Source organism: Kogia breviceps, chromosome X (assembly GCF_026419965.1).
Source record: "Kogia breviceps isolate mKogBre1 chromosome X, mKogBre1 haplotype 1, whole genome shotgun sequence".
NCBI lineage: Eukaryota > Metazoa > Chordata > Mammalia > Artiodactyla > Physeteridae > Kogia > Kogia breviceps.
In genome coordinates, this window is record NC_081330.1 from 31,565,812 (window position 1) to 31,586,932 (window position 21,121).

At 34.3% G+C, this 21,121-nt stretch overlaps 1 protein-coding gene across 3 annotated transcripts in view; it reads left to right on the forward strand.

Annotated features, from left to right (window-relative positions):
* Window positions 1–21,121, forward strand: part of LRCH2 (leucine rich repeats and calponin homology domain containing 2) — a 94,679-nt gene that overhangs the window by 46,351 nt on the left and 27,207 nt on the right. For 2 of the 3 annotated variants that reach the window (XM_067024018.1, XM_059049662.2), the window contains exons 6-12: window positions 89–222; window positions 4,298–4,385; window positions 4,687–4,798; window positions 5,002–5,099; window positions 5,196–5,254; window positions 7,630–7,737; window positions 13,615–13,680. In XM_067024018.1, coding sequence (XP_066880119.1) covers window positions 89–222; window positions 4,298–4,385; window positions 4,687–4,798; window positions 5,002–5,099; window positions 5,196–5,254; window positions 7,630–7,737; window positions 13,615–13,680 — 665 coding nt within the window. Of the gene's footprint in view, window positions 1–88; window positions 223–4,297; window positions 4,386–4,686; window positions 4,799–5,001; window positions 5,100–5,195; window positions 5,255–7,629; window positions 7,738–11,720; window positions 11,799–13,614; window positions 13,681–21,121 lie in introns of all 3 variants that reach the window. The other variant, XM_067024017.1, reaches the window with a different exon arrangement.

Genomic DNA, 21,121 nt, shown 5'->3' on the forward strand with positions numbered 1-21,121 from the left:
ATTTGAGATTATTAAAATTTATCAATAAATTGGTAGATGACATTTATATTTGCACCTATATAATTAAATCTTCATTATTTATTGACAGATATGTTTAAAAGGTAAAGTACACATATTTAAATACTTAAATATCCAAGCATGTTGCAGAATGGATAAGAAACCAGATTCTCTGGATCTTCCATCATTGAGTAAAAGAATGCCCTCCCAACCTCTCACAGACAGGTAATGTAATATTCTGACAGTCTTATTTCATGATGATTGTGTCTTCCTTCTATATAAAAGATATTTATTAATCTCGAGTGTATTGAATATACTTAGACTGATTGGCCCAGTGTTAAATAATTAATTGGCTAAAGTGAAATATCACCATCATAGAATGAACTTTTGGTATACTAGAATACACTTGAATTTTCTCAAAAATTTATTATTAAAGCTTTTAGTAGTAAAATGTAAAGATTTGACATTATAGTACAGAAACACTAATTTCTCAGCACTTGACAACTGTTAATTTACTCCTGTGATCACTCTGTTGTACGTTTCAAATAACAAGTAGAATTTGACTTTGAACTGAGGTTAGCGGAAGAGCGAGACATTTCAGGATACCTTTCACCTTCATATTCTTTATGTCTGGATGAAAATTGAGTTACCATTGATGTTCTCTATGATATTGGTGTTTTTCTTCTCATGAGATTTTAAAATGTTAGATTTGAAATTTTGTTTTTAATTCATCCTTTCGAGATGTAGATTGGTCTGAACAATTTTATGAAAACATAATTCCGTCTAGTAGCATGGAAAATAATTTGGAGTTGGATGAGAGTATACTGTTGTTAATAGTGCAAGTTCTTGAATTCACAAATAGGACTTTTTCTTGAATATTTTTGTTGCCTCAGTAGAATTCAATATCAGAACATTAAATTTAGTTCCCAAAGATTATTTTGTTTAATATTATAAATGATAGTAGACCAAACAATTCTATAAAAATTAGAGTTAATTCATATATGAATCTCTATTAGTATGATTTATATTTATTTAAAAATTACTTTAGTAACAGCAGTCATTGTATTAGTCGTTTATTTATTTTAAAAATATCAGTTGGGGCTTCCCTGGTGGCGCAGTGGTTGAGAGTCTGTCTGCCTGCCGATGAAGAGGACACGGGTTCATGCCCCGGTCCAGGAAGATCCCACATGCCGCAAAGCGGCTAGGCCCGTGAGCCACGGCCACTGAGCCTACGCGTCCGGAGCCTGTGCTCTGCAACGGGAGAGGCCACAACAGTGAGAGGTCCGCATACCACACAAAAAATAAATAAATAAAAATAAAAATATCAGTTGAATGCCTACCGGCAGGTTCAGGGTATGTTTTGTTGAATTATATACACATTGGCCTTGGCCCTCATGAAGCTTACATTCTAGTGGAGGATGTCAGTCAGTAAATAAAGCAAGAACACACACAAACACACACACACACACACACATATAATTTCAAATTGTGGTGACTGCTTTGAAAGAAAGGAACAGGTTTCAGGAGTGTGGTCAGGGAATGTCTCTTTGAGAAGATGAGGTTTTAAGTCAAGACGTGGAAGGAGAAAAGCTAGCTGTGGCAAGAGTGAAGGGAAGAGCATTTCAGGAAGAAATAATGCCATGTGCAAAGGCATTAAGTTAGGAAGAAACTTGGTGTGTTAAAAAACCTGAAAGGAGGCCAGCACTGTGGTACAAGTTGATTTTGGAGAGGTAGTCAGGGCTGAAGTCATGTGGGGGCTTTGGAGGCTGTGGTAAGGAGTTTGAATTTTATTTAAAGTACAGTGGGAAGTGATTGGACAGCTATAAACAGGAGAATAACATGATCTGAATTATGTTTAAAAAAAGTATTTTTGGCTCTTACAGAGAGAATACATTGGAAATATACAAGAGTAGAAGTACAGGGACTAGTTAGGTTGTTGTGGTACTGCCAAGAGATCAAGGGGTCTTGAATAAGGTTATTGCAGTAGAGATTAAAAGGAGTGGACAGAATTGAGATTTATTTTGGAGATGTTCTCTAGCAGTGCCGTCCAATAGAAAGGCAATGTGAGCCACGTAAGTAATTTTAAATTTTCTTGTAGCCCACTTAAAAAAAGTAATAAGCAGGTGAAATTAATTTTAATAATGTATGTTACTTAACCCAATATATCATATGTCATTTCAACATATAATTAAATGTAAAAAATTAGCAAGTTATTTCACATTCTTTTTCTTCCTTTTAAATCTTTGAAATCTATTATGTATTTTACATTTATAGCATGTCTCAGTTTGGACTAGTCACATTTCAGATGCTCAATAGCCATATATGACTGGTGGCTACTGTATTGGACAGTGCAGGTCAATAGAATTTATTTATGAGTTGGCTTATGGGTGTGCTTATCTCTCACTCACAGCTGGTACTGAATTACTTAGAAAGTTCTCGTACTTTGAGTTTCACACTCATGTTCTTGGCTATATGGTTCTTACTACTTTCCGTGCCTTGACTGTTTTATAAACTCTTTATTTTACATAGGCATTACAGTAGCTATATATATCATCAGCCTTTGGAGTCAGACATAATATGCCTGTGAAGCTCTTCTCCAACCCTTAATAACTGTATGTCCTTGTGTCATGATCTCTGGTTCTCAGCTTTCTTATATGTGAAAAGGGAATAACCATATGGATGCTGTCAGGATTAAATGAAATAATGTATATAGAGTACTTAACGCAATGTCTTACCCAAAATAATTCCTCAACAAATAGCTTATTATTATCATTATCATCTATTACGAATACACCAATGTATTTTGGTATAGTACATGGATGTATTATTGTGCAGTGGAGTCAGATGGATTTCAGTTCTAATCATGGTTTAACCTCTCTCTTAATTCCTCTGTGGGCTGTGTAAATTATTTAATCTCTCTGAACCTGTTTCTTTATTTAAGATGTTAGCAATACACACTTCATAAGCTTGTGAAAATTAAATGTGTGCTTGGCAACTAGTTCAATGAATAATATTCAGTAACTGTCATAATTTTTCCCCTTGGGAAGTTAATTTTTATAAGCTGTATTATCTTCATTTGTAAAAAGATATAATACGTAAATTGTATAATGTAAGGATTATAAGTAAAATATGATGTGTACCCGGCATAGTATCTAACACAATGTAGACACTCAACTAATGCTAGCAATTGTTGCCTCTTCATCCTTCAAGATTCATCTCAAATGCCACTTTCTTGGATGAGGCCTTTCCTAACCTTACCAAGGAGAATTAATCTCTCTTTTCTCACAGCACTTTATATTTACCTTTGTCATATTCTTCAAAACATAGAAACATACTCCCTTCCCTTCTGGGCTGAGAGCCCTTTGAAGCCAAACATTTTAAAATTTATCTCATCTCAGCTGTTCAGCATAGTGCCTTGACACTTGGTAATTGCTTCCCTAAGTTTGTTGATATACTTCTGAAAAGTATAAAATCAGTATTTGGGGATGAAGTATAGCATAGTGATTAAGATCAGGGACTTTAGTGTTAGATAATCTTGGAACAAATTTAGACTGCCATTTGAAAGTTGTATGTCTTTGGGCAATTTTTTCAACGCCTCCTGGCCTCACTTTCCTCTTCCATAAAGTGAGAAAGCACCAATAACCTGCTAGAGTTTTCACAAGGAATGTATAAGGTATTACCTTTAAAGCACCTAGCCCAATTCTTGGCACGTAATCAGTGGTCAGTGTAGAGTGTATAGTAAATTTGCAAATTAAAGTGAAAAATATTTTGCAACCTGGGTGGCATACTGTAATTCAGAGATTTGCAAGGACAGCTCTATCCTCACACCAAAACAATTGCTTATTCAATGCATCACAGACTTTTTTTTGCCTCTTTTCTTAATTACTAAATGGGCCTTATTTACAAAGCTAAAATATATTTTTAAAGATAATGAAGAAAAAACTCTATGAATTAAAGTTAAAAAAACATTTCAGCATTCTGTGGTGAAATTTGTCAAACTGATAAAAATAGGTCTTTATCAAGATGATTTTCTAGCAGGACTATCTGCTTTTCTGAATCTTTCAGGAGAAATAATAAGCTATTGTTAAGTTTTTACAACAGAGCACATGAAAGAAAAATATTACATGAAGGGCATGAATAAAGTGTTTTGTATGATCTGATATTTTTCTCCTCATGTCTTTAAGGATTCTACATATCAAAAATGTGTACGACTGTATTATCTAGGGAAATTCTAGGTCAATTATATATTATTTATTTAAGAAGAAAACCCTAACTGCCCTTAGAATTTATATTTCCATAGTATGGAAGATTTTTATCCAAATAAAAATCATGGCCCTGACTCTGGAATTGGAAGTGATAATGGAGAGAAACGATTGTCTACAACGGAAGTGAGTCTTCTCTATTGCTGAACTGTTTTATTTTAAAATTTTATTAGAGCTTTGAAATAGACACTTGCACACACTTGATTTCTTTTGCTTAAAAATATGATCATCATTGTATTTTATGACTTCAAATAAAAAAAGACATGCACGTTTTAAAAAGCAGAACAGTAAACCTCATATTAATTTTTGGTTTGAAAACTGGAGATTTAAATCAGATGTTCTCTACTTAAGATGTGATATTAAAGCAACTTAATCCTCATCATATGTTTAAAACGCCTCATTTTTACTTTTTGCTTATTCTGTTCAGCCATCAGATGACGACACAATCAGCCTTCATTCTCAAGTCTCAGAATCAAATAGAGAGCAGACATCAAGAAATGACAGTCACTCAGTAGGAAGTAAACCTGATTCTCAGAAAGGTAATTCATATGGTGTCTGCTATTTTTATATCATGTACATAGCTCTTATTAAAAATGAATATTTTATTATAAATGGCCTTTAAAAATTATAGTATCTTTGGCCAACTCTTTTATCGGGAAAATATACTTTTTTCTAAGCACTGCAGTGTCAGAGAATACTGTTTACTATTCATAGTTTCTAATAACTATTAATCTCCACTTAGACCAGGAGGTGTATGATTTTACTGACCCCAACACAGATGATGTAGCAGTTCCTGAACAAGGAGATGCACCTATTGGATCATTTGTCGCTTTCCTTAAGGTAAAGAAAACTTTGAACAAGTATTAATAACATGTTCTCCTTAATCTCACAAAAGTGAACAATACAATTTAAAATGATAACTTTCTTTTATATAAGGGAAAAGAAAAAGGCCCTGAGAAATCTCAGAAAAATGAAGAATTGGGAGATGAAAAAAGGTAAGCACACACTAATTCTCAAACTGAAATGTTACTTCCTAATACTTGAAATATTCTTTAGATAGTTCTACTTGAATGAATATATTTTTTTGTTCATTTACCTGTTAAGTTCAGATAGTTAATTTGTGAAATTTCATCTGTTTGCATTCCTCAATTAAACGGAAAATTATACTGAACATATAAGTTGAGTGTAGTATATATACCATTTTCCCCTATAAGTGTAATTCTAATATCACCTATTATTATTATTATTACTGAAGAATACAGTACCTTCCCATACATTGCCTCATTTGAGCTGTTTAACAACTCTTTAAAACAGATGGTATTGGCATAATTTGACCAATAAGGATACTGAGGCTTGGAGTTTCAAATGTCTGGAACTCAGGTGTTCTGACTCTTGGTCTAATACACTTTACATTTCATCAGACTGGTTATGGTAATTTTAAGGGTATTTACTTCTCTATTTTATTAAAATAATTGTACTTTGGATCTTTTCTGTATCATTTATCTTATGAAATGTTGGAATATGACCTACCACATTTTTCAGTCACTCCTTCAAGTTACTTCATAGCTGCAGGAAGGAAGGAGTATTTGTTGAATACCTACCATATGCCAGGATCTGTGCTATGTGCTTTGCCATGTTTCTTACTTAATCTTCACTAAATCCTGTGGGGTCGATATTGTCCACATTTTTAGAGATGAGGAAGGTGAAGCTCAGAGACTAAAGTTTCTTATCTAGAACTACTTAGCTAGTGTCCACTAGAACCTCGGGTGTGAACCTAGCTCTCTCTCTCTGATCCCCAAGTTTTTCTCTTTTCTCTGCATTGTGCTTCCCCCAAATGACCTCATTGGTAACTTTTTAACAGTCATTAATTAATCATCTCTGGTACCCCATAAGGAGATACAGTGGTTTGTCTTGTACTCTGTATTTCATTATTCTCTTACTTTCTCACCTTATCTCATGAGGACAGTTGCCTATACTTGAGAGTCTCCAGTGGCATGCAAGATATGGTAAAGATACAGAGTCTTAGGGCTTCCCTGGTGGTGCAGTGGTTGAGAATCCGCCTGCCGATGCAGGAGACACGGGTTCGTGCCCTGGTCCGGGAAGATCCCACATGCCGCGGAGCAACTAAGCCCGTGAGCCATGGCCGCTAGGCCTGCGCGTCCGGAGCCTGTGCTCCACAACGGGAGAGGCCACAACAGTGAGAGGCCCGCATACCGCAAAAAAAAAAAAAAAAAAAAAAAAAAAAAAAAAAAAAAAAGATACAGAGTCTTAGGCTTGGTACCTTTTTTTTTTTCCTTGTGGTGCGTAGGCCTCTCACCGTTGTGGCCTCTCCCGTTGCGGAGCACAGGCTCCGGATGCACAGGCTCTGGATGCACAGGCTCAGTGGCCATGGCTCACGGGCCCAGCTGTTCCGCCGCATGTGGGATCCTCCCGGACTGGGGCACGAACCCTTGTCCCCTGCATTGGCAGGCGGACTCCCAACAACTGCGCCACCAGGGAAGCCCTTGGTACCATTTTTTGAATGAAATACCTTTGGGGTAAAATTACTAGAGTTTGGAGGACAATTTTAAAATTTCTTTGTTCTTTTTGAATAATAAAACTATATATTTTAATGAGTATTTTTTGGCAAATTGCCAATCTGTGTGAACCTATTTTGCATTTCTACTACTTAAACATCTTACATAGAGAGTCTGAAAATCAAAATGAATAAACTGGGCTTCCCTGGTGGCACAGTGGTTGAGAGTCCACCTGCTGATTCAGGGGACACGGGTTCATGCCCCAGTCCGGGAGGATCCCACGTGCCGCGGAGCAGCTGGGCCCGTGAGCCATGGCCACTGAGCCTGCGCGTCTGGAGCCTGTGCTCCGCAACGGGAGAGGCCACAACAGTGAGAGGGCTGCGTACCAACAAAAAAAAAAAAAAAAAAAAAAAAAAAAAAAGAATCACTCTACACTGATAAGTGTAGAGTGGCTTGATAAAATGAGAGATTTTCATAACCTTTTCTGTCTCTATAAAGATAGGCCAAATAGAGCTCTGTGGTCCTTATTACACTCAAGATAGAGAATATGCATTGTTAAATTACTATGGCCATTACACATTTCAGAAATTACAAAATGGTGGTGCAGTGTACCTTTTAGCCATTAATTCTATTAATATAACCAATATGCCACGTTTCCTATTGAGAGGATAGATATGTTTTTATATTCCTTAAATATTCTTTATTTCTTATTTTAACATTTTAAATACAAGGACGTTATAGGGTTTTAGCTTTCACATGCTATTAAAAATAAAAAATGGTTTCTACATTTAGAAGCTGGCATAAAATATCATCTGCCTTACTTTTTGGATAACCATGTTTGTGTCACCTTTCAGACTTGGGAAAGAGCAATTACTTGCCGAGGAAGAAGATGATGGTTTGAAAGAAGTAACTGATTTGAGGAAAATAGCTGCTCAGTTATTGCAGCAAGAGCAGAAGAACAGGTATTTTTTTCAATAATGAGATTTAAGTGGGCAACTTTTATAATCATTAAATCTGAGTATTTAAAGATTATAAAATAAATAGTAAACAATAGGAACATCTTAAGATCTATTTCAAGGGACTAACTACTAAAAGACAATAGGAAATACTTAGGAGAGAAATATAATGTTACATATACAATTAACAGAATACTTTATACTCATCTAGTCATTATATTTAATTATTACTTTGGTATCTCTTTTTTATTCCTGATGCTAAATATATTATAATTGTTGATATTCACCTTAGCTCACAGTAGCATTAGATATGTTATGAGCATTTTTTTCCAAGTACGTGTCACAAGTATATAGTGTGCTTTTTATCAGATTTTGAGTTACTTTGGATATGTGTAAACTCCTTAAAACTGACCTGAATTATATAATCGTTGATTAAATCAGTGTGACGATTTGAGAGTCACAGGTTCACTTTAGTCTGTTTCTTGGTCAAGGAGCATTTCTCCCTCTGGTTGGGCTTTCTCCAAATGCGTGTTATTGGCAATGAGGAGGACATTGTGTTAATGAGTGTAAAATCAGTGCAAGTCCATTTTTAATACAGAGAAAGTTCTATGTGCTGCTGAGGGTCAGCTTTATTGCCATCTTCATGTACTGAGAGTACTGCATTTATAGTTTTGAAATAATAAAGCAGATCTGAGATTTTTTTTGTTTTGAGATTAAAAGAATAATTTTGGTACACTTAACATGGATAACTAGTAAGTATTTTACTTATTCAAAGCAATAAATGTTTATGGATCACATGACCATGTTTTGGGAAGCTTAAAAAAAGTATACTGGCATTTCAAAGATGCTTTGAAAAATAATTACTATTAAAACTTATTCAATGACAGATGTATGGTTTTAGGGGCCACTATTTTTTAAAAATAATCACTCAGTATCTTTTTTTGCACTGCTACTACATTTATAGAATTAAAAACCATACTAGAAAATATCACTCATCTTTATCCCTTCTATATCTAATGTATCCTTATTCTCAATTGACATTTGTCTTCTGCAATAACTTTCTGTCACCCTTTTCTGTGAATCTTGTCTTCTAATCTTTTCCTATGATACATTTTTAACTGGGCTTTTAAAAAATTGGCTATTTATGAGGTGTGTGTTTTCCCCCTTCAGTATAATTAAAGTATTGATCCCCCCATTGGTTTAAGAGGTTTGATGAAGCAAGCCACCACCTGCTCTGTGTAGCTTAAAAAATAGTTGAGGGCTTCCCTGGTGGCACAGTGGTTGAGAGTCTGCCTGCCGATGCAGGGGATGCGGGTTCGTGCCCCGGTCCGGGAAGATCCCACATGCCGCGGAGCGGCTGGGCCCGTGAGCCATGGCCGCTGGGCCTGCGCGTCCGGAGCCTGTGCCCCGCGGTGGGAGAGGCCACAGCAGTGAGAGGCCCGCGTACCACAAAAAAAAAAAAAAATAGTTGAGTTTCTACCTCCTCTACCTGGAAGGTGAAAAAATGGCATTTATCATTATGGACAGAGAATACTGATTTTATAAGAACCCACAACAATATCCATTTCTCTCATTGTGTTAAGAATAGCATTTGAGTGCATAATTTTAGATTTTAACATTGCCATATATAACATTTCTACATTTTCAATTTTCTCCTACTGTTGTATTAGTTTTTCATCTATCCCTCTGACAAATTATTCTTTCTAGCCTAGATACAACATCAAATGATGTTTCATAGGTCTTGTTTTTGTGATAGTTTTGTAATCAGTACAAAACAGTGCCTAGCACTGCCTTGTACATAGTAGGTACTCAGTAATACTGTTACTGGTTAATTAATTGCTTGAAAATGAGATCAACAAATTTAAAGCTAATAGGAACCATTAAGTTAGTTAATTTGTTCTCTCTACATAATTTGTTACTTTTTGAGATTTATACAAAATTATTTCCTTTCTCTCTGAACTGTTTCTCTACTTCATCCTCCTTTTCAGATGTTAGTGCATACAAATATAAGAGCTTTTTGGATTAAATATTAATATGCAGTGACATTAATGTTATAACTGTCTAATTTTTGAAGGCATTAAATTTTTATAATATCTGTTCATAAAGTAAGGAGTACATTTTACTTTTAAAATCTGTAATCTGTAGACAATTTAAATTAAATCCCAGAATTTTCTTATGCTGAATCTAGTGTTTTCTCCATTAAATGATCTCATCCTTCCTTCTAAAATATGTTGCTATTGCTTATATGTCTTAGATGAAGATAATTAAATTTTTTTGTTTACTGTTACAATACTAAAATTTGAGTGAGTCCAAAAAGTCAAAAGTAATCTTGTATAAGAATATATGCCTTAGAGGATTTGAGTTTGTATACTTTCTCTGGTTGTAGTTTTTCCCTTTCACACTGTATTGTTTTAGATTCCAACTTTATTAATGAAGACTCTGAAATGCTATTTAAAATTGCAAGTCAACCAGGAGTTGTAAAATTTCTTTTTAAGTTTTAACATAATCATTGTAATGTTTTTGTTTGTTTATTGTTAGTCTTGATTTAAAATAATTTATCTGGTGTAAGATTATCTTTGTAAATCAGGAAGTACCACTTAAGACTCCTACTTTTACTGTATGCTTACTATTTAACTGTTCTTTAGCTAGCTACTAGTCAAAGGTAAATGCAGTGTTAACTCTCAGCTAAAAGAAGCCATGCATGTACTCCAAAATTAGAGGCAATTTAAAAATTGCTTATGTTGAGTTTAGTGATGATTTTCTTAGAGCAGCTTTGCCACTTGTTTAGTTCGTACTGTTTTTTAAAATATCTGTGATTCTTAAAGAAGGTTTATACTAGTACTTGGTGGATGAAACTATCTTAGGAAAGTAACAAGAAGATATCACACAGAATTAATAATCAAAAAGGGTGGGGAAAAGGATCACCAAATAAACCATCAAGTAGATAACTCATAAGTGTTCAAAGTCTGAAGCCTAGTTTTTTAGAAGACTGCCCCTTCTTTGTCTGAGATGCATAGATTAAACTACTTTGTATTGACAGTTTATTGTTAAATTTTTTAAAGCTAATCTTTATCCCCTTTGTCAAACTATTAGATTATTTCTACTTGTATTTGAGTGTATTGAAGTCCACCTGAATCAATGACTTTGTCTATATTAAAATAGCTGTTCCACAAATCATAATTTTATCTCCACAAATCATAATTTTATCTTCACTATAATTTGGGAAGCTAAATAAAAAACTATTGTCTTAAAAAATCATTATTTTAAAATAATGTTGCTCTGTAAATTACTTAGCCAATTCTTCAAATTTCCACCAACTCTACTTATGTATGTTAATATTAGAGAAGTGGCTACTGCTCTTCTTATACTGATTTTCTTATTACATGGCTGATTAAGTAGATGTTTATCTGGCTTCTTAAAATTTGTTTGATTATCATCCTAAAGAAAGGATTATAATACATGCAAGCAATGAATAGCTTCAGTTGACTGGTTCCCATTGCATGTTCATTCCTGCTAACTTATTCTATAGTATTTTCTATTATATCTTTACTTTTAATAATTATTTTATTGGCTTTTAGGTGTATCCTGAGAATTTTTACTTACTGTGCAAACATGTACTTCTGAGTATTATGTGATATAGCTAAATTTAAAAAAGTAATTATGAAAAGTTATTTTGAAGTATAATTAATTAAGGATCATGGAAAGCAAAATCAGATTTTGAGTAGTTTATTATTTTGGTTTAGAATTATAAAAATTATGTACATTACCTTTTCATGTGATTTTTTTTTTCTGATCATGTGAACTCTAATTTGAGGAGCATCATGTTAATCTCTAGCTTGTTATAACTAATCAGGTAGTTCTCTCAACCCTTAAAATCTATCCATTCTTTCTTTTCTGCTTGCTTTACTAATGACTTCCCTATCCTCTCCCAAAACATCTTACTTCTTCCATCTTTTGGTTTGGTTGATGTACGTGAAATGTGAATACAGACGGAGACCTTTATGTTATAGAGCATCATTCAGTGAAAAACTCTTCCAGAGGACCAGAGCAGCAGGACGTGCATCAAGGTATCTAGAGTTTGTGGACACCTTAAGTATTAAGGGGCCAGGTGGATGCAGCTGAATTATATAGTCTTTTACTTAAAACTCAGTACTGGTACCTGGATTGGGGAAGTGTCTTAATAATCTAGAAGAGGTATTTAGATAAAACAGACATTTATTTTAACTTGAGTATCACAGAGTAAAATATTAAATATCAATTGTACACAAAATTTTTCATAGGAGAATTTACAAGTACATAAAATATATTTTATAGGTAAGTAGATCTCAACTTTTTTTCTTTCTGCTCCAATATGACTTATACACATAAATAATCACAACACTAGTGAGTATGGTATGGGGAGAATTCAGAATTTACTGCAGTGAAGGGCACTGTAGTTTGACCTCCCCTTCCCAGGGAATAATTCTGACATTGCCCCCTAGCATACTTCACAGTGCTATATCTCCTTTTTAAATTAAGATTTTTTTTCTCTTTCAGTTTTATTGAGATACAGTTGACATACAGCATTGTATAAGTTGAAGGTGTTCGGTATAATGATTTGACTTACATACATCATGAAGTGATTATCACAAGCAGTTTAGTGAACATCCATCATCTCATATAGAGACAGAACTAAAGAAATAGAAAAAAAATTTTTCCTTGTGAGGAGAACTCTTAGGATTTACTTCCTTTTTAAAAAATCACTCTTTAATGATGTAATTTTTCCTCATAGTCTTAGATAATTTATTATCTAAATTCTTCTGCATTTGAGGATTCAGTACAATTTTAGTGCCTGCCCACACAAAGGTGTCAGTAATCTCGAAATTGTTTGGTGCAAAGCTACACTGCTTTGCTTGTGATAGTTGACCTTTGCCCCACACTGGGACTTCTTCCTGGTGAGGCTCTACTAGATCTAACCTAGTGAGGAAACTGGGGTAATGGAAATTGGTTTCTTTATGTTAACCATCTTTCTGGAATTACCCACTTATTTTTATTTCATTATGTGTTTTAATAGTTAATATGTAGCTTTAATTCGGAATTTCTTTTCTCCTGTGTATTCTTTTGATAGTTGACATCTGATGATATTATTTTGAATAAAAGGCAGATATTCTACTCCTTATAAAACTAAACTTAAAATTGAAAATTAAGATAACATTTATATCTACAGTAAACGGATAAATATTAATAACTCTTAAATATGTTACTTATATGAAAGAAAGATAGTTAATAATTCATTACTTTTGACTTTGAGATTAACACTTAGAATTACATAAAATTATAGACAAATAGTTCTCTCATACAGTGGTTTATCATTCTTTATTTTATTCTTTTTTGGTTTTCTTCGAATACTGTTTCATTTGGTTATTAAAAGTTTAATAAACTTGTGAAGTTTTTTTTAAAGAATTGAACTTTAGCATTAGCTTTGCATTTTGAATTAAGTTTTATTATTTGGCATTTGGCAAAATGATTATTGCATCAACATGATCCTGTCATTTGCTATCCTGGGAAAACTAAATCAGTTATGGTGGTACCTAAACAATCTACATCTCTTTATCTTCTGTCTCAGCCAAAAGTTAGATATGCACAAGGAAATAGCATGGCTAGAAGATATCCAAGCCTTGAGAAAGGGTTTATAAGAGAAGATGCATGGAAGAGTTGGTGAACTTCATTCCTTCATAATAGCCAGTGCGCTTATGAGCATCTGATCTAAATAACATTTAAATATTGTTTTCTAGCAAAGATCTTCATGGACCAGATGCAGTTATTTATGGACATCTTTTATATCATGTATAGACACTATTCTCTTTAATATACTATGGAATTAATGTGTTGATTTACTTCTAGGATTCTTAATCATTCAACTTCTGTCACAAGAAACAAGCCAAAACAAACTGTGGAATGCGAAAAGAGGTATAAAAATATCTTAGTTCTTATAGTTAATATTTTATAATGAAAGTTGATCCTTTAACAGTAATGTTCCTATATGTGGGCTTTAATTGAATAATTGATATCAATTTAATATAACTAGATAATTTAGAGAAGAAATGTGCTTTTTTTTTTAAGAAATGTGTTATACAGCACAGGTTTAATTGACTTTTGATGTAAACAAATCCAAAAATGCTGATTTGATCTTTTTGTACTCATACCAGCATTTTGTCTTGATGACAGATTCATTTATCCATTTAGCAAACATATATCATATTACTGTTACTGTCAAGAATAATGTGTTTCTTCATCATTGATTGTGTTTATTCTCTATGTATTGTTCACTTTTTAATTTCTTTTTTTAAATTAATTTTTTTGGAGTATGGTTGCTTTACACTGTTGTTTTAGCCTCCACTGCACAACAAAATGAATCAGCCATACACATAACAGATATCCCTTCCTTTTGCACTTCCCTTCCATTTAGGTTACCTCAGTTCATTAGGTAGAGTTCCCTGTGCTATACAGTATGTTCCCATCAGTTGTCTATTTTATACATAGTATCAGTAATGTATATTTGTCAATACCAGTCTCCCAGTTCCTCCCACCCCTACCCCTTCCCCCTGGGTATCCATACATTTGTTCTCTATGTCTGTGTCTCTATTTCTGCTTTGCAGATAAGATCATCTATACCATATTTCTAGATTTCACATATATGCATTGCTATACTATATTTGCTTTTCTCTTTCTAGCTTCACTCTGTATGACACTCTCTAGGTCCATCCATGTCTCTACAAATGACCCAGTTTTATTCCTTTTTATGGCTGAGTAATATTCCATTGTATATATGTATAACATCTTTATTCATTCATCTGTCGATGGGCATTTAACTTGCATCCATGACCTGGCTATTGTAAATAGTGTTTCAATGAACATTGGGGTGCATGTGTCTTTTTGAATTATGGTTTTCTCTGGGTATGCCCAGGAGTGGGATTACTGGATCATATGGTAGTTCTATTTTTAATCTTTTAAGGAACATCCATACTGTTCTCCATAGTGGCTGTAACAGTTTACATTCCCACCAACAGTGCAAGAGGATTCCCTTTTCTCCACACCCTCCCCAGCATTTACTGTTTGTAGATTTTTTGATGATGGCCATTCTGACTGGTGTGAGGTGATACCTCATTGTAGTTTTGATTTGCATTTCTCTAATGATTAGCGATGTTGAGCATCCTTTCATATGTTTGTTGGCAATCTGTATATCTTCTTTGGAGAAATGTCCGTTTAGGTCTTCTGCCCATTTTGGGATTGGGTTGTTTGTTTTTTTGATATTGAGCTGCATGAGCTGCTTATATATTTTGGAGATTAATCCTTTGTCAGTTGTGTCATTTGCTAATATTTTCTCCTATTCTGGGGTTGTCTTTTTGTCTTATTTATGGTTTCCTTTGCTGTGCAAAAGCTTTTAAGTTTCATTAGGTCCCATTTGTTTATTTTTGTTTTTATTTCCATTTCTCTAGGAGATGGGTCAAAAAGGATCTTTCTGTGCTGTGATTTATGTCATAGAGTGTTCTGCCTAGGTTTTCCTCTAAGTTTTATAGTGTCTGGCCTTACATTTAGGACTTTAATTCATTTTGAATTTATTTTTGTGTATGGTGTTAGGGAGTGTTCTAACTTCATTCTTTTACATGTAGCTGTCCAGTTTTCACAGCACCACTTACTGAAGAGGCTGTCTTTTCTCCATTGTATATTCTTGCCTCCTTTATCAAAAATAAGGTGACGTTATGTGCATGGGTTTATCTCTGGGCTTTCTATCCTGTTCCATTGATCTATATTTCCGTTTTTGTGCCAGTACCATACTGTCTTGATTACTGTAGCTTTGTAGGATAGTCTGAAGTCTGGGAGCCTGATTCCTGCAGCTCTGGTTTTCTTTCTCGATATTGCTTTGGCTGTTCGGGGTCTTTTGTGTTTCCATATAAATTGTAAAATTTTTTGTTCCAGTCCTGTGAAAAATGCCATTGGTAATTTGATAGGGATCGCGTTGAATCTGTAGGTTGATTTGGGCAGTATAGTCGTTTTCACAATGTTGATTCTTCCAATCCAAGAACATGGTATATCTCTCCACCTGTTTGTGTCATCTTTGATTTCTTTCTGTCTTATAGTTTTCTGCATACACATCTTTTGTCTCCTTAGGTAGGTTTATTCCTAGGTATTTTATTCTTTTTGTTGCAGTGGTAAATGGGATTGTTTCCTTAATTTCTCTTTCTGTCCTTTGTTGTTAGTTATAGGAATGCAAGAGATTTCTGTGTATTAATTTTGTATCCTGCAACTTTACCAAATTCATTGATTAACTCTAGTAGTTTTCTCTTGGCATCTTTAGGATTTTCTATGTATGGTATCATGTTATCTGCAGTGACAGTTTTACTTCTTCTTTTCCAATTTGGATTCCTTTTATTTCTTTTCTCTGATTGCCGTGCCTAGGACTTCCAAAACTATGTTGAATAATAGTGGGAAGAGTGGACATCCTTGCCTTGTTCCTGATCTTAGAGGAAATGCTTTCAGTTTTTCACCATTGAGAATAATGTTTGCTGTGGGTTTGCCATATATGGCCTTTATTATGTTGAGGTATGTTCCCTCTATGCCCACTTTCTGGAGAGTTTTTATCATAAATGGGTGTTGAATTTTGTCAAAAGCTTTTTCTGCATCTATTGATATGATCATATGGTTTTATTCTTTAATTTTTTAATATGGTGTATCACATTGGTTGATTTTCATATATTGAAGAATCCTTTCATCCCTGGAATAAATCCCACTTGATCATGGTGTATGATCCTTTTAATGTGTTGTTGGATTCTGTTTGGTAGTGTTTTGTGGAGGATTTTTGCACCTGTGTTCATCAGTGATATTGGTCTGTAGTTTTCTTTTTTGTGTGATACATTTGTCTGGTTTTGGTATCAGGGTGATGGTAGCCTTGTAGAATGAGTTTGGGAGTGTTCCACCCTCTGCAATTTTTTGGAAGAGTTTGAGAAGGATAGGTGTTAACTCTTCTCTAGATGTTTGTTAGAATTCACCTGTGAAACCATCTGGTCCTGGACTTTTGTTTGTTGGAAGATTTTTAACCACAGTTTCAATTTCATTACTTGTGATTGGTCTGTTCATATTTTCTATTTCTTCTTGGTTCAGTCTTGGAAGGTTGTGCATTTCTAAGAAATTGTCCATTTCCTCCAGGTTGTCCATTTTGTTGGCATATAGTTGCTTGTAGTACTCTCTTATGATCATTTGTATTTCTGTGGTGTCAGTTGTAACTTCTCTGTTTTCATTTCCAGTTTTACTGATTTGAGACCTCTCCCTTTTTTCTTGATGAATCTGGCTAAAGATTTATCAATTTTGTTTAAAGAAGAACCAGCTCATAAAACCAGCTTTTAGTTTTATTGATCTTTGCTATTATTTTCTTCATTTCTGTTTCATTTTTTTCTCCACTGTGATTTCTCTCCTTCTACTAACTTTGGGTTTTGTTTGTTCTTTCTATAGTTGCTTTTGGTGTAAGGTTAGGTTGTTTATTTGAGATTTTTCTCGTTTCTTGAGGTAGGATTGTATTGCTCTAAACTACCCTCTTAGGACTGCTTTTGTTGCATTCCATAGGTTTTGGGTCATTTTTATTTCCTTTCAATTGGGTTTTATTAAATTCGTCTATATGAATATGTAGTCTAAGTTCACATATATGAATTCCAGAGAACTAGAAGTCCTTGAAAGTTTCCATTTATTCTTTTTGGTGGTTTGAAAATTTGCATCAGACTCAACTCCTGACTCATTCCTCTGGGAGTTAAAAAGTCCAAGGTTAGGGTGTAGGTACAGAAGAACACAGAGAGAATTAACATTTGTTAAATGCTTGTTATATGTATACTGTTCTTAGTGCTTTAGATGTATGATGTAATTTAATCCTCATAATAACTCTATGAGTTATGGTTACTATTGTCATCCCCATTTTATAGGTGAGAAACTGAGGCTCAGAAATTACCTTAGCTTGTTCAAGGTCACACAACTAGTAAATGGTACAGTGAGGATTTAAAACCAGGTTGTCTGGCTCCAGAACCCCAAGTCTTAATATATGGCAACAAGAACACTTTGCTTGCTCCAGATGCATACATTTCACTGATATGTTTTCCTAACTACCTCACAGTCTAAACTGAACTTACTTTTCCCAAATCTGTTTCTTCTCTTGTATAGTTTGCCTGAGTGAATGTGCCACTATTTATATAGTCAACTTCGGAATAATTGGAAATTCCTTTCTCTTATGCACCCTTCCCAATCCATGCAGTCACAGAAAACTATAGCGTCTTAACATTATTTGCATCTATCCCAATCCCTCCATTCCTATTACAGTTGTGTTGGTTCAGGCCCCATCTTTTCCACCTGGACCACCGCAACAGACCCCAGACATATCTCCTTTCTTGATTTTGGCCTACCTTTAAATCTGTTTTCTGTAGTGGTGGTGTAAGAGTGCTGGTTCTAAAACACAAGCCTCACTATGTGACTCCCATTTATTATCTTCTAATAGTCCTTTCTAACTTTTAGGATAAAGCTTAAAATGTTTGGCTTAACCCACAAGATTGAAGTGAATTTCTGCCTAGCTTGAGAGCCTCATCCAATGTACTCTTCCACTGGCACCTTTTCTGGCTCGGAACAGTAGTATTCCTTTCTTTATTACAAAATGGTTTCACATCTCTGTGTTCTATATCCTGGTATCTCTGCTGGGATTACCCTTTCTTCTTCCATTTTTCACTTAGGCTTTTAGAATTCAGTTCAGGCATAAGATAACTTTTCATACCCAAGTCTAGAAACATTCATCTGTGTCAAATTTCATTTAACTGGATTTAACCCACTCTCTCCCTTTTTGAATACTGATTCTTTATCTTACATATTTTGTTGTCCTTGAACTTTCCATTATTACCTTCTTTCTCAGTTCCTTTGATTTCTGTCTTAAGCTTTCTCACCAGGTTTATAACATTCTCTTGAGAAAGCCCCAGCTACCCAAACTTCAAAACTGTGGTTTTCAATCCCAGCCCTTTTTTTTTTTTAAAGAATTATTACTTCCACTTTTCTCATTTTCAGAACAATCACCAATTTCTTCTTTTAAAAAAATGAAAAATCTTTGTTTTTTCCTGATTATAAGAATAATGTAGCTTTATTGTTAAAAAAATAGAAAAATTTTATCACAAAGAAAAAATAAATATCATCTATTGTCCTACTCCCCAGAGATGAGAAGTCTTAATATTTTGGTATTTTCCCCTTTAAACCAATTTTCTATATATGTGCATGAACATTTGCATGTACGTGTGTGTATATGTGTACATACACATACACACTGCAGAGTTGTATTACGTGTTACCTACTCAGCACCTCCACTTGGATGTGTAATAGGCATATGAAACTTAACTTTCCAAAATAACACTTTATCTTTCTCTTTGTACCTCTAAACTTGCTCTTCCTGCCTTTTTCCCCATTTCAGAAAATGTCAACTCCATCTTTCTAGTTGCTCAGCTCAAAAACCTCAGAGTCATCCTTAACTTGTCATTTTCTTTCACACCCCATAACTAATCCTTTAGCAAATCTTGTTGACTCTGCCTTCAAAATATGCCCAGAATCTGGTCATGTTTTACCACCTCCATGCCTACCACCCTAGCCCTAGCAATCTCTTACTTCAGTTATAACAGCCTGGTAACAGGTCTCCTTTCTGCCCTTGCTTTCCTTTAGTCTGTTTTCAAAAAAATATATCAGATTGGTATTTTTAAAATGTAAGTCAGATCATGTCATTCTTCAGAATTCTCTAATGACCTCCCATTTCATTCAAAGCAAAAACTAGAGTCCTTTAAGGACTTGTGAACTTCTACATTATTTGGCTCCCTACTGTATTCCTCTTGCCACGGTCTTCCTGCTGTTTAGTTCTTCTCTAGTTATACGGGCCTCCTTGCTGACTCCCCGTACTCCAAGCATTTCCTACCCCTTCAAAGCTTTTGCCTCTGCCTGGAATGATTTCCCTTCAGATAACCATATGGCTTATTCCCCTGTCTTCACATTTCTGCTCAGATTTCACTTCATCAGCAAGGGATTACCTGAACAACTTATATAAAATAGCATGTCTCCTCCACTTCTTTGTCCCTTTTCCCAGACCCTGCTTTATTTTTCTCCACAGAACTTAATTCCGTCTGACATTGTAAATATATACTTTTTTACCATCTGACATTCTCAATATATACTTCTTTATTTGTTAATTTCGTGTCTTTACCACCCCACCACCACCTGGGCACACTACAATGTTGGTTTTTATCAGTTATTAAGAGAAGACTATTTGAAATCTCCAACACTAATTGCGGATTTGTCTTTCTCCTTAAAGTTCTTTCATTTTTCCTTCATATATTCTGAAGCTGTTATTAGATGCGTAAATGTTTAGGATTGTAATGTCCTTTTGATGAATTTACACCTTTGTCATTATAAAATGACTTTTAAAATATTCTTGGTTATATTCTTTGCTCTGAAGTGTACTTTTCTGATATTATATAGTCACCTCAGCTTTCTTTTGATTAGTGTTAACATGATATATCTTTCTTCTTCCTTTTATTTTTAACCTATTTGTGTCTTTATGGAGAAAGTGGGTTTCTTGTTGTTAGCATATGGTAGTATCTTCCTTTTCTATCAAATCTGACAATCTGACTTTTAACTGTGGTGTTAAGATTGTTAATATTTAATTGGAACTATTGGTATTCATGGATTTAAATCTACTGTATTATTGTGTGTTTAATTTTTATCTTATCAATTCTTTGTAGCCATCTTTCCTCTTTTTCTCCTGTCTTTAGAATTATATTTTAAAATTCCTATTTATCTCCTTTGCGGGCTTATTTAGCTACAACTTGTTGTTATGTTAGTGATTGTTTTAGGGTTTAAAGTATAATATTTAGCTTATCACAGTCTACCTTCAAGTGCTATTATGTCATTTTGTATATCCTATAAGAACCTTACAAGAGTATACTTCTGTTTCTTCCCTCCTGGCCTTTGTGGTTTTGTTGCCATACATTTTACTTCTGTGTTACATATTACACTGTTATTATTCTGGCTCTAAATAGTCAATTGTTTCTTTAAAGAGATTTAAATAATCTGAATAATGTCTTTTACCTTTACCCCTTTAGTTACCATCTCCAGTGCCCTTTGTTCCTTTGTATAGCTCTGTATTTCCATGTACATCATTTTCCTTCTATCTGAAAGAGCTATTTTAACATTACTTTTACTGCTGGTCTGATGTTGAATCCTTTCAGTTTCTGTAATGTTTAAAAAAGTCTTGGGGGTTCCCTGGCAATCCAGTGGTTAGGACTTGGCGCTTTCACTGTTGTGGCCCTGGATTCAATCCCTGGTCATAGAACTCAGATCCCACAAGCTG